The 16,304-nt window shown below is 44.1% G+C and overlaps 1 protein-coding gene across 1 annotated transcript; it reads right to left on the bottom strand.

The window, feature by feature from the left end:
- Positions 1–12,384: 12,384 nt before the first annotated feature.
- LOC122053057 (crocetin glucosyltransferase 2-like) lies at positions 12,385–14,250 on the bottom strand. The gene is made up of 2 exons (XM_042614918.1): positions 13,486–14,250; positions 12,385–13,259 (listed from the first exon to the last, which is right to left on the bottom strand). Exons 1-2 carry the CDS (start codon positions 14,128–14,130, stop codon positions 12,537–12,539), a joined length of 1,368 nt encoding a protein of 455 aa, XP_042470852.1. The 5' UTR covers positions 14,131–14,250; the 3' UTR covers positions 12,385–12,536.
- Positions 14,251–16,304: the final 2,054 nt, after the last annotated feature.

The following is a 16,304-nucleotide window of genomic DNA, read 5'->3' as shown; positions in this document are numbered from 1 at the left end:
AAAAGGCCAACGAGCTAGAGGAAGAAGAATAAGTTAAAGCCCTAATGTCAACAAAGTCAAGACTTCATCAAAAGAGCTCAACTTTAAGATGGATTTCCGAGATGGACTCGGATTCGACACAAGGGTGCCTCCACCATTCACATCAACGAGTTTCAATTCTTGGAAATCAAGGATCGAGAACTACTTTATGATGGAGATAGAGCAATGATTTGCTCCAATAGAAGGATTTGAAGCTCCAACAAATAGCAAAGGTAAAATCATTAAGAGAAGCAAATGGAGGCAAGAGCAAATCCAAAGGTGCGAGGCAAATGATAAAGTAACCGAATTATTGGTTAGCTTATTGCCTAGCACTATTATGTGAAAAATTAGATAATACAAGGATGCCAAGTAACTTTAGAGCAAATTGACAAAAATTCATGAAGAACCCTCCACTACACCAAATCAAGACAAATCCAAAGATGACAACTTATTGGATCAAGAAAAAGAGGAGTCTGAAGTTGAGAGATGCTCAACATAGGAAGAAAAAGATCAAGAAGCTTCATCCTCAATGAAGTACAACGAAAAAGGCAAAGAGGGAGTATACTCTTTGTTTCATATGCAAGAGGATGAAGATAAAGAGACCTCCACCTCTAGGATTGAGAGGGAGAGTCATTCATTGACACTGGAGTAAGAAGAAGTTTCCACATCCGGGTCAAATGAAGAAGAAGATAGTGCCACCTTTAAACATCAAGAAAAATCAAATGGAGAATCATGTACCACCCCTACAAACAAAGAATGTATAACTATTTCAATTTATAAAAATAAAAGTCATATTATTTGCTTTGAGTGTAAGGAAAGTGGGTATTACAAGAGCAAGTGTCATAAATTGATCAAGAAGAAGCGTCAAGTGGTACCAAAGGGCAAGGAGAAACCCAAGGAAGTTGGTTCCATGGAACGAAAAGGTAAGAAGTGCATTGTGTGCTTCTTTTGCAATCAAAGATGACATTATAGGAGCCAATGTCCAAAAGGGAAGAAATCAACCAAGCTTAAAGGAGGAAGCACAGGTCAAGGGGGAGATCTCAAGAGCAAACCCAATGTATCATTTATTGAGTCAATTCCTTTAAGTCATGGTAAAAAGTATGCTAGAAATAATTATTATTATTTCAATGCTATATATCATGAGAATAGAAAGCATGATAGGATTAAGAATAAATATGTAGCATATCATGCTAAGACAACTCTACCTAAGGTTAAGAAGGTAGATAACAACTTAGGCAATAACTCTAAGGATTTTAGGTACATGCCTAAGAGAAAGAAAAATTAAGGTTTTAATGAAAAATCTAAGGTTGAGGAGTTATGGAAGGAAAATTAAGTCTTGAGGTCAAGAATTGATAAATTAGAGAGGGCCCTTAGAAAAATCACACATGAAGAACAAGGGTCCAAGAACAAAAATCTAGGTTTAGGAATACGAGATCCATCCAATGGCCATAGAGGTTTGGGATACAAACTCAAATCCAAGAAGGATGCCCCTTCTTATTATAGGGTTCCATATAGCTATGAAACTAACCCTAGATCTAGGGGTCAAACCAAGGTTACAAGGGAGGTCATCCCTAGAATTAAACTTGAAAAGACCAATGTGACTAAGACTACTAAGAAGTCAAAGAAAGTCACCAAGAAGGTCACAAGGGAAGTTATCCCTTGAGTTGACCTAAGTAAGTCAAGTGTGACCAAGGCTTCTAAGAAGTCTAGAAAAGTCATTAGGAAGGTATCTAGGGAAGTCATCCCTAGTGAATACCTAGAACATCCAAGGAGCACCAATCGGTTTTGAGTTCCTAGGAGTGTGTTCTCTACACCCTAGATAGATTTAGAGATTGTCAACTCCAATTGAAAGGGTAGTTAACCCAACTTTGGTGAAGTTGACACTTGGAGGAAATTTTTACGGTAGTTGTACTCCTTGAAAATGAGAAAGTTTAAATGCTTACTCTTTGGAAGAGTAAAATGTGCCAAAATTTGAAGAATTGGATTTAATTAAAATTAGCACAAATAAGAAATGCTAAGTTAAGATTTTGGCTCTTTTTTTTAAGAAAATAAGGGCAATCTAGGAGTAATTTTTAATTTAGCAAATAATTAGGGATACTTAGATAGATAATCTAAGTATATTTATTTATGCTAAATTGTCATAATTGTTTGCCCATCATATGTCATAACATCATATTTTGCATTCATTTTTATTATGAAAATGTACAAAAATACCATGTCATGTCATCCGTACACCAGGTAGATAAAAGTGTTTTTCTTTTAAAAAATATTCATTTTGATGTATGTCATAAATCATCATGCATTATTTTAAATTCCTTGTAATTAAGGACAATGACATTTACTAACAAGAGGTGGTAAAGAAATTTATCAATTAGTGGCATCCTAGGTGGATGATCAATTTAGTATACCTAGATAGATATGCATGATCCCTAGTTTAGGACAAAATCAAAATCTACATCTCACAAAGACTATAAATTGACTTGTATGTATTTTAGTGCACGTTAGATACAAGTGAGATGTTAGGATGATGAACAAAGTTTAAGATGTTGATTTAGTGCATCTTTTTAAGTTTTAATTTCGTTAAAACACATAATTATGTGTTATCCAATCATTGGAAAAGCTAATGTACATGCATGTGCATTTAGCTCAAAGAACATAATTAGAAATTGATTTTGAAAATCATTTCAAAATATTTTTAAAAAACTTTTGTGAACGCTATCTTTTGATAGTAATAACCATTGGATAGTTAGATACAAACTAGAGCAAAACATTGAATTTTTAAAAAAAAATTAAGTTTGTGTCAATCTTTGAAAATAAGATATATTTTCTATAAAAAATATTTTTCCACGATAGTATATTCCTTAAATAATTTTTATAAGAATTTTCATGATTTTTAGAAATTTATAGAATTTTTAGGGTATTTCTGAAATTCGGCTGAAATAGATTTCAGAAATCAGAAATGGTAATCGACTGGGCTAGTCGATTACCACATCCTAATCAATCAGGTTGATCAATTAAGCGAATACCCGTGAGCACAATAGCTCATGGAAATGATTACAGCAATCAATTAAAGGTTTTAATCGATTATAGCAATCGATTAACCACTGGGAATCGATTGAATCCCAACTTCAGTCGATTACGGCTGGTCTTAAGTGATTAAGAGCCTTCTTTAAGCACTTAAGAGCCTATTTTCATCTTAAATAAGGTTATTTGAGTTGAATAAGATATATTTAGTCGTGTTAACCATTCTAAATCCAAAAAAATCATTTATGATCATTTGAAGGTAGTTTTCTTGATGAAAATAAGATTGGAATGGTTAAGAAAGACTAAGTTGAAGTTTAGAATAAGGTTTGCATTAAATATTGATATTTAAACCTCGTAACTTTATATTTTGGGTTTTCTAAGGGTTTATAAACTTCAAGTCATTGTTAGTGCAATAACAGAAGTTTCGGCATGTTTTGAGGGGAGCTACTTCTTAAAGACATGAAAATAATTTTGAAACCAAGGAAGGTTGTAAAACCTTCACAATTGTGAATGCTCAAGGGTGAATATTGGAGATAATGAAGAGTATGAGACCTTCATTGTGGTGTTGTGAACAACATGTGAAGTTGTGAACAATAAATGAATAACTCTTCAAGGGGAGAGTTTTTGATATGTGTCAAAGGGGGAGAATGTTGGTGCAGTGGAGTGCCGGCAAGAGGGGGGTGAATTGCTGAAAACACAAAATTAAACTATACCCTCCTCGTTCTTTCAACTCAGTTAGTGCAATAGTTAACAAAATAATAAAAACAGTAAAAGAAGACACAGAAGAATTAACCTGGTTACAACCAAGGAGGTTGTTAATCCAGGGCAGTAAAAGCGCACTAAAAGAAACTCTCCTTTGCTGAAGGCAGAGAAGCCTTTTACACTTTCAAAAGCTCAGAACTATTGCTAGGAAACACTACAGATTGAATATTTGAGTTGTTGTTGAATTCCTAGCTCCAGGGGCCTTTTTATAGCTCCTGGAAAGTCTATCCCGAGGGTCCAAGGCGCCTCCAACAAGGTTTAAGGCGCCTCTAGCTCGGTCAGCGGATAAAACTTTATCCGCAGCGCAAACGGTCAAAACAGACTGTTGAAGGCGCCTTCAAGCTAGAGGCGCCTCCAGTCAGGTTGGAGGCGCCTCCAAGCTGGCAGCTCAGCTCCTTTGACTTCGTTTCCAGCTTGTTGCGACTTCCGATGCTCCGATCTTTTGGGTGATTGTGGCCAACCGAAATAGGGCTCACCCGAACCCAATTTCCGGCCTTCCTCGAGCAGCCTTCCGTCCCGGCTTAACGTCCCTCGAACGTCGCGCACGCTTTTCACGCCCACCGGAGTACTCTTCCGCAGCTCTCTCGTCCTTCGGACGCACCGAGCCCGTCGGCTCCCTTCCCGTGTCGTCCTTCTCGCTAGCTGCGTCTTTCGCTCGACTTCCTGTGTTCCTAAGCTCCTGCACACTCAGACACAGGGATCAATCACAGCAGGACCTAACTAATTTGGTTGATCACATCAAAACTACCACGGGGTCCAACAATCTCCCCCTTTTTGATGTGCATCAACTCAAGTTCAAGTTAGGGTTAAAATAGACATAAAGAGTAATTTTAAAGAAAAAATTACTAAACTAACAAGTTAAGCATAATTTTTGCAATTAGTAAAATTGCAACACTTTTTATAAAAGTAATAACAGAAATTTTAAATTTTTCTAACTCCCCCTAAACTAACTCCCCCTAAACTTGTACTTTTCTATCCCCCTTTGATCACAGCAAAAATGGGGTTAAGAAACAAATGACTTAAGTTAAGTGAAATGTATAGAATTTAAAAAAACATTCTAAGTTAAAAAAAAAAATTCTAAGTAAAAAAAAATTTCTAAGCCAAATTTTTGAATTTTCAAAAAAAAATTTCTACCTCAATATGAATTATTTTAAAAAAATTTCTAAGTCAAAATGAATTTTTCCAAAAAAAAATTCTAAGTCAAATTTTTTTTTTTAAATTCTCACAATCTGACTTTTTAGAATTTTAAAAAGATTAAAAAAACTTTTAAAGCATTATTTGATTCTAGTTTAATGCTTTTTCAGAAAGTTAATTAAACATTTTCTTTCAATATTTTAGCTTCCAGGTCGTGGCGAGGCACTAGGCCTTCTTGGTTATTGGAGCAACAACCACTTCCTTAGACAAAGCTACCATAAAGAATTTCAATGTTTAATTTTCTCACTTTAAGCTTTTAATTTTTGAAAAATTAATTAAGCACAGATTTTGGAACCCAATAGAGGTTCCTTCCTACAGGATTATTCAAAATTCTAGGGGGTACATAGTTTCTTGGTATTTTTCTAAGTTGACATTGATGCTTCCTTATATACCATATTAATTTTCCATAAACTTTAATTTTTGAATTTGGAAATTTCTTTAAGCATGCATCATTTTTCAATTTTTCAATTTCTAATTTTAAATTTTCATTTTCTGATTTCATACTATCGTACATTTCAAGTGGGCATGCTTTTGCTAATTTTATTTTTAATTCTTTATTTTCTTTTTCTAATTCAAATAAATCTTTAGAAAGCGATTTAATAAATCGAAATGACTGAGACGGGGTTAGATTGCGTACCTTACTTACCTGATCAGGTGACGCTCCCCCTTCACTGTTGCTTTCTTCTGACGTTCCTCCCCCTTCGTCGATGCTCATTTCTGAGCTGGACGTTTCTTCTTGCTGATGGTTGGCCATCAGTGTTAGTCCCGAGAATTCTTCGACTTCCGATTCAGAGGATGACGAATCATCCCATGTTGCCTTTAGGTTCTTGTGTTTGGAGGCTTCTGGCTTCTTGTATTTTGGCTTTTCCCTTTCTTTCTCCTTTCTCTTTAGCTTTGGGTAGTCATCTTTGATGTGCCCCTCTTCGTTGCAGTTGTAACAGCGAACCGTCCTCTTCTTTCGATGATGCCTCTGCGATTTAAATTTATTAGTACTAAAAAACTTATTGAAGTGTCTTACCAGTAGTGCCGCTTCGGATTCGTCGACTGAGGCTTCGGAATCAGAACTGTTCATCTTTGCCTTTAAGGCAATGTTCTGACTTGTCTTCTCTGCTCCGTTGGGTTCTGAAACTCGAGATTCGTGAAGTTCAAAAGTTGAAAATAATTATTCTAACGTACTTACCTCGAGGTCCTTAGAGATGTAGTACGCATCTACTAAGGAGGCCCACTCTGGAGTTCTCGGGAAGGCATTGAGCGCGTATCGGATGGAGTCCCAGTTGGTTACCTCTTCTCCAAGGTTCGTTAGTTGCGTTATTAGCTCCTTGATTCTCGCTTGGAGTTGTGCTACCTTCTCGCCTTGGTTCATCCGGAGGTTCGTTAACTAGTTCCGGAGGATGTCGCGCTTCGCTAGCTTCGCTTCGGAAGTACCTTCGTGTAGCTCCAGGAATTTTTCCCAGAAATCTTTCGCTGAGTTGTAGCTTCCGATCTGATTTACTTCTTGTGGTGGCAGCACCCTAAGCAGGTGGAACTCCACCTTTCCGTTGGCGACGAAATCGGCTTGCTCCTTCTTGCTCCATGTGTTTTCTTCTTTGTCTTTCGGCGCTGCAAAACTATATTTCATTGTAATAAGAATATCAAAATCCGTTTTAAAAAATACCTCCATTTTGCGCTTCCAAGTGGCGAAGTCTCCGTCGAACTTCGGGGGATGGATGTTCGCTCCGGCCATCGTCTTGATCGTAGTGCTTCAGTTAGCGGTTAGTCCTTCTGAGGCGATCAGGCTCTGATACCACTTGTTGGTGCAGCGGAGTGCCGGCAAGAGGAGGGTGAATTGCTGAAAACACAAAATTAAACTATACCCTCCTCCTCCTTTCAACTCAGTTAGTGCAATAGTTAACAGAATAATAAAAACAGTAAAAGAAGACACAGAAGAATTAACATGGTTACAACCAAGGAGGTTGTTAATCCAGGACAGTAAAAGTGCACTAAAAGAAACTCTCCTTTGCTGAAGGCGGAGAAGCCTTTTACACTTTCAAAAGCTCAGAACTATTGCTAGGAAACACTACAGATTGAATATTTGAGTTATTGTTGAATTCCTAGCTCCAGGGGCCTTTTTATAGCTCCTGGAAAGTCTATCCCGAGGGTCCAAGGCACCTCCAACAAGGTTTAAGGCGCCTCTAGCTCGGTCAGCGGATAAAACTTTATCCGCAGCGCAAACGGTCAAAACAGACTGTTGAAGGCGCCTCCATCAAGCCTGAAGGCGCCCTTGGAGGCGCCTCCAAGCTGGCAGCTTAACATTCCAGCTTGTTTCTTTGCTCCACTTTGACTTCCGATGCTCCGATCTTTTGGGTGATTGTGGCCAACCGAAATAGGGCTCATCCAAACCCAATTTCCGGCCTTCCTCGAGCAGCCTTCCGTCCCGGCTTAACGTCCCTCGAACGTCGCTCACGATCTTCACGCCCACCGGAGTACTCTTCCACAGCTCTCTCGTCCTTCGGACGCACCGAGCCCGTCGGCTCCCTTCCCGTGTCGTCCTTCTTGCTAGCTGCGTCTTCCGCTCGACTTCCTGTGTTCCTAAGCTCCTGCACACTCAGACACAGGGATCAAACACAGCAGGACCTAACTAACTTGGTTGATCACATCAAAACTACCACGGGGTCCAACAGAGAATGTAGGGTTTAAGTTAGACATTTATTACCTAAAGGAGGAGTTTGCCCTCTAGGAAAGGGAGAGAATGAAGGAAACCCTCATTCATGCTTTGGCATGAAGAAGAAATTGAGGCTATAGGATTAGCCTAACTTAAATGTATTGTCAAACATCAAAAAGGGGGAGATTGTTGGTGCAACATCTCCTGGATCAAGGTTGACCAATTTGACTAAGCTTGAGTTGGTGTGAAGAAAAGTTAAGTAGGCCAAGGTTGATCGGATACTTGACTGGAAAGTCCTAACTAGATGTTAGGCAAAGGCAAGTCCAACAAGAATGTTGGCAGAAGAAGAAAATCTAAGCAGGTCACTATTGACCGGATACTTTGTGTGAAAAGTCCTAGTGAGTGAAGTCAGATAGTTGAAAGACCTAGTGAGTGAAGCTAGGTAGAAGGAAAATCCTAGTAAGTAAAGCTAGGAAGAAGGAAAATCATAGTGAGTGAGGCTATGTGAAAGTCCTGGTGAGTGAAGCCAGACAGTTGAAAGTCCTGGTGAGTAGAGCTAGACAAGTGAAAGTCCTAGTGAGTGAAGCTAGGCAATGTAAAAATCCTGGTGAGTGAAGTCAGGTGAAAAGGCTTAGTGAGTGAAGCTAGGCAGTAAGGAAGTCCTGGTGAGTGAAGCTAGGCAGTGGAAATCTAGGTGGGTCAAGGTTGACCGGACACCTTGTGATTGGAAGTCCAAGTAGGTTAAAGGGTTGACCGGATACTTAGTGATCCCGTCCGGAGGCTGAGTCGGACAGAGGCCGGTCGCGGTGGACTGGGCGTTGACGGGAAGTCGCAGGCGATGCAGGCTCCCCACGGGTGGCTGACGCCGCTACAGGACCCTGCGCACACTCAGACGATCTCCCTTCTCACGTTAGGGACCGAAACCCAGGGAAAAAGTCCCCGGATCAGGCCCTCCGACGCTCAAGTCAGGTCCTTTTTCCCCAGAAAGAACAGAGAGAAGCAGAAGGGAAAAACAGTTGTGGAAAGAAGTGACGAGAGAGTGTGTGCGCGTACCTGCGTACGAGGGCTTTCTCCCCTTTTATGCGTCCTCCTGCCAGAACCTGCCCTCCTGTCAGAAAACGTTAGACGCCCCGCTTTGTCCGCTAGTCCCGTACACCTCTCGCGCTGTTATTTGCTGTGAGAGCATCTTTCTGTTTAGGAACCTCCGCCTTCGCACTTGGGTTTTGTCCTGTAGTGAGAGACAGCTGGCAGACTACTACTGGCTATGAGGGCATCTTTTCGTTTCAGGAACCTCCGCCTTCGCCCGCATCGTTGGTATGTAATGATTATCCCTGAAGGACCGTTGAGATTCTCTGCTCCCGTATTGCTTAGCTCCCCCGATTTATTGTGTCCCCGCACCAGCCTGCGCCTGTGGTTCGCATTTCCAGGCCTCCAACTCGCAGACCTGCAGCCCTAACTGTCTAGACATAGCTACGCTGATCTTCAACCTGCATCCCGCGCTTTGTACTTCCTGGCCCTCAACCGCAGGTCTGTAGCTCGGGCTGCTTCTGCTCAGCTATGCCAACCCTGACCCATTGGCCTATACTTCCAGTTCTTGGCCTCTGCTTAGCTCTGCCGATACCGACTTGCATCCTGCACTTTGTACTTCCTGGCCCTCTACTGCAGGTCTGTAGCTCGGGCTGCTTCTGCTCAGCTCTGCCAACCCTGACCCATTGGCCTATACTTCCAGTTCTTGGCCTCTGCTTAGCTCTACCAATACCGACTTGCATCCTGCACTTTGTACTTCCTGGCCCTCTACTGCAGGTCTGTAGCTCGGGCTGCTTCTGCTCAGCTCTGCCAACCCTGACCCATTGGCCTATACTTCCAGTTCTTGGCCTCTGCTTAGCTCTACCGATACCGACTTGCATCCTGCACTTTGTACTTCCTGGCCCTCTACTGCAGGTCTGTAGCTCGAGCTGCTTCTGCTCAGCTCTGCTGATCCTGACATGCCTCCGCCTGGTTCTGCCGATGCTAAGCCCTGACTGCCCTGTTAGCCTGCCTTTTTGACCGCTAATTAGCCATGACTATTGACCACCACCTCCTCGTGACTTTTGACCGCCACACGGCCTTGCCTTTTCTCTTGGGCCCCTCCGTTACCAACCGTATCACTTAGCATAAGGAGAAAAGTTCAAGTGGGTCAAAGGATTGATGGGATACTTGGTGAAAAAGTCCTAGCAGGTCAAGGTTAACCAAAAGCCAAGCAATGAGGAGTCCCAACAGGTCAAGATTGACTGGATGTTGGTTAAAGAACCCTAAACTTCGGTTCGGAAAGTTAGGGTTTGGTAATTGACTAGGTTAGTCGATTACCGTAGCTTAATCAATCACGCTAGTCAATTAAGTAGTTTTCGCGAAGTTCACAAAGAGGTTTGTAATCAATTAGGTTAATCGATTACAAATGCTTAATCGATTACGATAATCGATTAAGCCTGGATTTCATGAATGCACAAAGCATGTGGTAAGCGATTAAGCAAGAAAGCTTAATCGCTTATGACCTATTTTAGTGCGAACAGAAGGCTTCATAATTGATTAGGATAATCGATTAAGCTCGAAAAACTAGCCATTATCAGCCCGATAAAAGGTGTTTACGTGGATTGTCTTTGGCACATCTTCTCTGTTGGATCGATGAGTTTGCTAAAGGGGGGGTGAATAGCGATTAAAAATTTCGTAGAGTAAACGCACAGCGGAAAAAGAATAAACAAAAATAAAGAGTGACACAAGTAGTTTTTTACTTGGTTCAGAGCCTTTGTCGACTCCTACTCCAAGGCTCACACGTAAGGGTGCTTTCGATGGGAAATCCACTAGCAATTCGCAATAATACAGATGAAGTTACAATTGCTTTTAAAGGAAAATAATACCGACAAAAACTAAGGAATGACAAGAAAAGCGCGTTGTCGAAGGAGCATCGCAGGAGCGTAGCATGACAAAGCAAGCAATGGATGATCTTCTCGTTGTTATGTTGACTCCAACCTTCACCCTCCTTATATAGGAGGTTTGGGGCGCCTGGAACCTCCAAGGCGCCCTGAATATGACGTAGTCGAGCCAACCAGGACGTTCCACGTGGCAAAATGACGTTGCGGATATATTTTGCATTTCGGCCGACCGGGTCCCTCCCAGGCGCCCGGATCCCTTTCGGGCGCCCGGACCACTCTTTTCAGAAATCCCTTCTCCTACACAAAAGAGTTAGTCTGAGGCAAGATGCAAATAATATAATCCTGCAAAACAAAGTGTTAGCACAGTTCAACATTAACAAGCAGAGTATTAGCTAAATTCTGTCTCCTCGAGACTGGAATCTAGTCACGATCTTGACTTAGAGATCCGAAATTGGTCTAAGTCGGATCGACGCCTAATGTTCCCTTCCCGAGAACGCGTTCTCACAGTCACTCTCCTCCAGTGACTTACCTTCACTTACCTGCCAGACGTCCGGTCAGCCCTTCGACCCATCTGGACTTCGTGTCAGCTACCTAGTCAGCCCGTCGACCTAACTGAGCTTCCCTGCAACACTGAGTTAGCACAGTATTAACAGAATTCAAGTATAACATAGGGTTACCTCCTAGGGTTGCCTAGCTTCACTCACTAGGACTTCCATTGTTTGCCTTCACTCACCAGGACTTCCTCCACCTAGCTTCACTCACTAGGGTTTGGCTTCACTCACCAGAACTTCCTCCACCTAGCTTCACTCACTAGGGCCCGGCTTCACTCACCGGGACTTCCACCACCTAGCTTCACTCACTAGGGTCCGACTTCACTCACCGGGACTTCCACCACCTGGCTTCACTCACTAGGGTCCAGCTTCACTCACCGGGACTTCCACCACCTGGCTTCACTCACTAGGGTCCGGCTTCACTCACCGGGACTTCCACTTTGCATAACCTTTAGTTAGGACTTACCTTTGCTAGTCATCTAGTCCTGACTATACCTCTCTCTCCCAAACATCAAGTCCTGTTTGGGTCAACCTTTGGTCATATTGTCAAACATCGAAACCCTAGAGGTCAATTACACCAACATTCTCTTCCTCTAATCACGATTTTCTCAGGTGATCTCGCCAGTTCTTAAATGTTCTTAGAGCAAAATGTTGCTATACTTCCATAGTCAAGAGGCATTCCACACAAGAAGAAGAAGCCAGCTAGGGTTTCATGTTGTAAATCTTATAAGATTTTCTTTATCTAGATTTTCATTTCTTCTAATTGTATTGAGAGAATTTGTACAAGGTTTCTTTACCTCTGGATGTGACTGAAAAGAAGTGTTTTATAGTGGAGTGTGTGTGCTTGGCGTGGATCTTTGGATTAGTTACTTCTTGAGGTGGATACCAAGTAAATCCTTGTGTTAACATTGGAAAGCTTGGTTTCAAGTTTATTCTGCTGCACATCATCATCTACAAAATAAGCGAACTAGAACGATGAGACGAGCTATTCACCCCCATTTTAATTTCAAAGAGATCCAACACAACGTTATAAGAGGCTACTCTGTCTTTGTCAAAAAAACAAATCTATTGAGTGGAGCTTTTATTATATTGGCAACCTCCTGATTGCAAATTATGTCTCTTTTTTTATGTTAATTAATTAAAGTTTGAATCTAAATTTAAGGGCAATTAACCTCTCCCCTCTCTTACGTAAAGAACTAATAGGATTTTTTTTAGTTGTCAATTTTTAACCTGAGATGACCAACCCAATTTTATAAAAATTCTCCCCTCCTATTATTATTCATTGTGGCATAACATATTATTTATTAATGGCAAAAGGCGAATACGCTCGCCCCCAGCGCCCCCGCCAACCCGTCCCAGGGCCAACACGGAGGAGGTAAATCACGGACGACTACTAACCTTTGGAAGCGAATAAATTTAGGAACTAGATACAAATATTTAAGAGCAATACTTAGCAATAAGTTCCATAATATTCTTATCAGAGCTGCCGTTCTCCCCTGCAGCAGCCTTAGCCAGCTCGAGCCACCTCGCCGCGTTCCTCCTTATCTCACTGCTCCGGCCGCCCTCCGTCACTTCCCTCACACACCTCACGATCTCCTCCCTCCTCACCATCCCCTCGTCATCCTCCTTCACCCTGACCCCGACTCCCCATACATCCTCCACGTATTTGGCATCCGTCGGCTGGTCCGTCCACTGCGGCATCGCCACCATCGGCACTCCAAGGCTCAGCCCTTCCACCGTCGAGTTCCAGCCGCAGTGCGTCAAGAAACAGCCGACGGCCTTGTGAGCCAGCACCTCCAACTGGGGGCTCCACGTCACTATCAGGCCCCTGCCCGGGCAGTACTCCTCCGCGAACCCTCGAGGAAGCTTTTCGAGTTCCGGCGTCCTGACGACCCACAGGAAATGCTTGCCGGTGTCTGCTAGGCCGTAGGCGAGCTCGGACATCTGCTGGGGTCCGAACGCCACCATGCTGCCAAAGGAGACGTATATGGTCGAGGCTGGTGGTCTGGCGTCGAGCCAATGCATGCACGGCGCCTCTTCCACATCGAAGAGGTGGAAGCCGTATCGCGAATCGAAAGGGAGCCGGTTGTCAAGGTAGACTGAGGGTATCGTTGGACCAATGGCTTTTGCTCCACACACTTCACTCAAGTAGTCCGTTTCCTGCTCAAAAGTAATAAAATCAACTCATTTTTCTAAAGTGCACACTGTAGCAAATAGTCGTTGTGTAAAGATCCTCCAATCAACCGTTCTCACCTAATCACGAAGGAGACAAGTCTCTAGTCGACGTTGGTTTCGATTGTTTTTCTTTTGTTTTTTTTTTTTTTTTGGTCAAAACACTGATGACAATCCAAAATAAACTAGGGGATACTGGAGATTACTTAGTCACCTGAGGTTCCAGTTCATAGAAGGTATTGATGAGGACTTCGTCAACCTTCTCCAGGTCCTTGAACTGGTTGAACACCATCTCCGTGTACGCCGGGTAGACACCGAACTGGTCCGGCAGGAACGACGGAAGGTCCTTCGGCTGCAGCCGGGGCAGCCCCGGCAGCTCCAACGCCTCCCGCACCGGCTGCTGCACCAGCCCTGCCTTGACGTGGTAGTAAATGAGGTCCACGGCGGAGCTCTGGGTGAAGAAGGCGGCGGTGGCGACGTTATTCCGCCTCCCGACCTCACCGGCCCACGGCATAAAGGCGTCGAACACGAGGAGCCCGACGGGGCGCCCGGCCTCCGCCTCGGAGCGGAGCAGGTCGTCCAGAGTGGCGGAGCCGAAGCGCTCGAACGAGTTCAGGTAGGAAGGAATAGAATCGGCCTCGGCGAAGCCTGCGCGGTCACAACCGTCGGAGATGGCGGCGAGGCGGACGGAGCCAGGGGTGGGGCTGGCGTTGGCGAGGATGAAGCGAGTGGCGACGAGGGTAGCGGTGAGGCCGTGGGCGGCAAAGCGCTTGGCGAACTGGAGCATGGGGTTAACGTGGCCCTGGCTCGGGTAGGGAAGTAGAAGTACGTGGCAGCACTTGGAATCCACCGCCGCCATGACTGATCCGTACGTAGCAGTGACGAACACCGACCCAACGAGGAAGAAGGATGAAGGAGGCCGATTTATCGAGCAGATTTCACTTGGTGTGAAGTTTGATAAGTCAACCAGAACAGAGTCTGAAAGTTGCCTCTCGAAAGAAGGAAATCTGTCTTTTTTTATTGAAAGTCGAAGGCAATTTTGACACGTAGAGTAAGGAGCTCCACATCGAGACGACAACTAGATATTTTCCAGTGAGTAGTAAAATAAATGCAGAGGACTTTTTGTCAAAATCCAAACGGATCGTAGTCGATTTCTATTCACAAACGTCCCAATGAAGAGAGTTAAGATAAATTAGAATTCTCAATTCTAGATAAAATACTTTCAGCAATTAGCTAGGAGATTGTTATCATCTAGATTCCATTTGATGTGGTGATAAGAATGGTCCATCTTGAGAAAATTCTTCATCACAATAGATGTCAAAATCAACACGATCCCAATCATAAGTCGAGCGGACAAGTGGTTCATCTGACTAAAATATGAAAGGTCTGATCCGACATCAACACTAGTTGAGTCACCAACTGAGCTAAAATACTCAAGACAAAAATAAACGTCAAGTGTCTATAGAAACAGGTCGAGCGGTTATCCCGCTCGGCCTTACATTAATGACCAGATCAGCAGAGTATAGTCATGGTCGAGCGAACCACACGCGAACAACGCTACTACAGCCGAGCAGTTATCCTGTTCGGTCTAGACACGTGTAGCAACAAGATGGTGGAAGTATCGGCCGAGCGGCTATCCCGCTCGGCCAAGTAATAGACTCATCAGCCAGACAACGGAGACTCCAGCCGAGCGACCACCCCGTTTGGCCCCGCAACGAACGACACTGGGATAGGGAACTGTCAGCCGAGCGTCCATCCCGTTCGGCTGAGCAACAGACATCAAGGGATATCCTTCAATATCCTTTTGAGAGTTAGTGTCGCCGACAGGCGGCAGGGTCAGTCAGAAGATCGTACGACGGAAGCTTTCACTGTCACTTTAGAGATATGCTATCGGCTCGTTAAGGTACTGTGTCAGGGACACTTTCCTGACATGTCTCTTCGAGGAAGGTTTGGGATAGCGTGTCCGTTTTGAGAAGCGTACACACACGCTACAGGAGTCTTATATAAAGGGGGGGTCCAGGCATCGGTGGAGGTATGCTTTTCTCACGATCACTACAATTGCGCTACAATTTTCATTTCTTCTTCTTGTCTCGCCGGAGATTGACTTGAGCGTCGGAGGGCCATTGTCGGGGATCCCTTCCCTGGCTCGGCACTGACACAGCTTGTGTTGCAGGCGGGAGCGAAGTCCCTCAGAGGTCAGCAGGAGTGTCACGTCCCCAGCAACCGTCTCCTCGACTTTTGGACAGGATCATATTTGGCGTCGTCTATGGGAACGTCACCTGAATCTGAGCCGAGGAAATGGAAGACGTTGGACGGCTAACCACCGTGACACTCACGCAAGAAGAGTTGGAGATGCTTGTGCAAGCGCGAGCAACAAAAAATGATGGAGCAGCAACAACAGCAAGCGATAGCGGATCAGCCAACACCGCAACCGGTAGTCGATCGACGAGCGGGGCAAGAAGACCGAGCAGAGCAACTCTCCATGTGGGGTAGAACAAAAGGTCAATCAGCACCCAAGGAGAAGTGCTGCCTGTGTCGATCCCCTTCCACCGGGCTCTATTCCAAACCCTCTAGGAGATAGCCCAGGCGCATCAGGAGCGGGGATCATCTTCTGACGAGACGCCCGTTCGGGATGCGCTAAAAGGAAAAGCGCCCCGAAGTCCCGCATCCCCTGAACGGATCAACAGGCAGTTCTCAGAGGAGATCTTACACGACCCTCTTCCTCGACACTACACCCCGTTGGCGATCGGGACGTACAACGGGATGACCGACTTAGATGATCATTTGGATCGATTCGACAATGAGGCTATGCTGCACCAGTACACGAACGGAGTAAAGTGCAGGGTCTTTCTCACGACTCTCTCCAGATCGGCACAGCGGTGGTTCAGAAGGCTGTCGGATGGCTCGATACGAAGTTTTAAAGATTTCTGAGCCGCCTTCCAACACCACTTCACCAGCAGCCGACGTTGTCAGAAGACAAGCGTTAGTCTCTTCGCCATAAAACAAGGGCCCAAGGAAGCGCTCCGAACGTAC

Source organism: Zingiber officinale, chromosome 3A (genome assembly GCF_018446385.1).
Source record: "Zingiber officinale cultivar Zhangliang chromosome 3A, Zo_v1.1, whole genome shotgun sequence".
Taxonomy (NCBI): Eukaryota; Viridiplantae; Streptophyta; class Magnoliopsida; order Zingiberales; family Zingiberaceae; genus Zingiber; species Zingiber officinale.
The sequence above is the reverse complement of the archived record's forward strand: the minus strand, read 5'-3'. Positions and strand labels throughout refer to the sequence as shown.

Coding starts and splice junctions, on each gene's coding strand:
- LOC122053057 (XM_042614918.1), bottom strand. CDS start 14,130: ATGGCGGCGGTGGATTCCAAGTGCTGCCACGTACTTCTACTTCCCTAC. Junction 13,260..13,485: donor TCTATGAACTGGAACCTCAG/GTGACTAAGTAA, acceptor ACTTTTGAGCAG/GAAACGGACTACTTGAGTGA.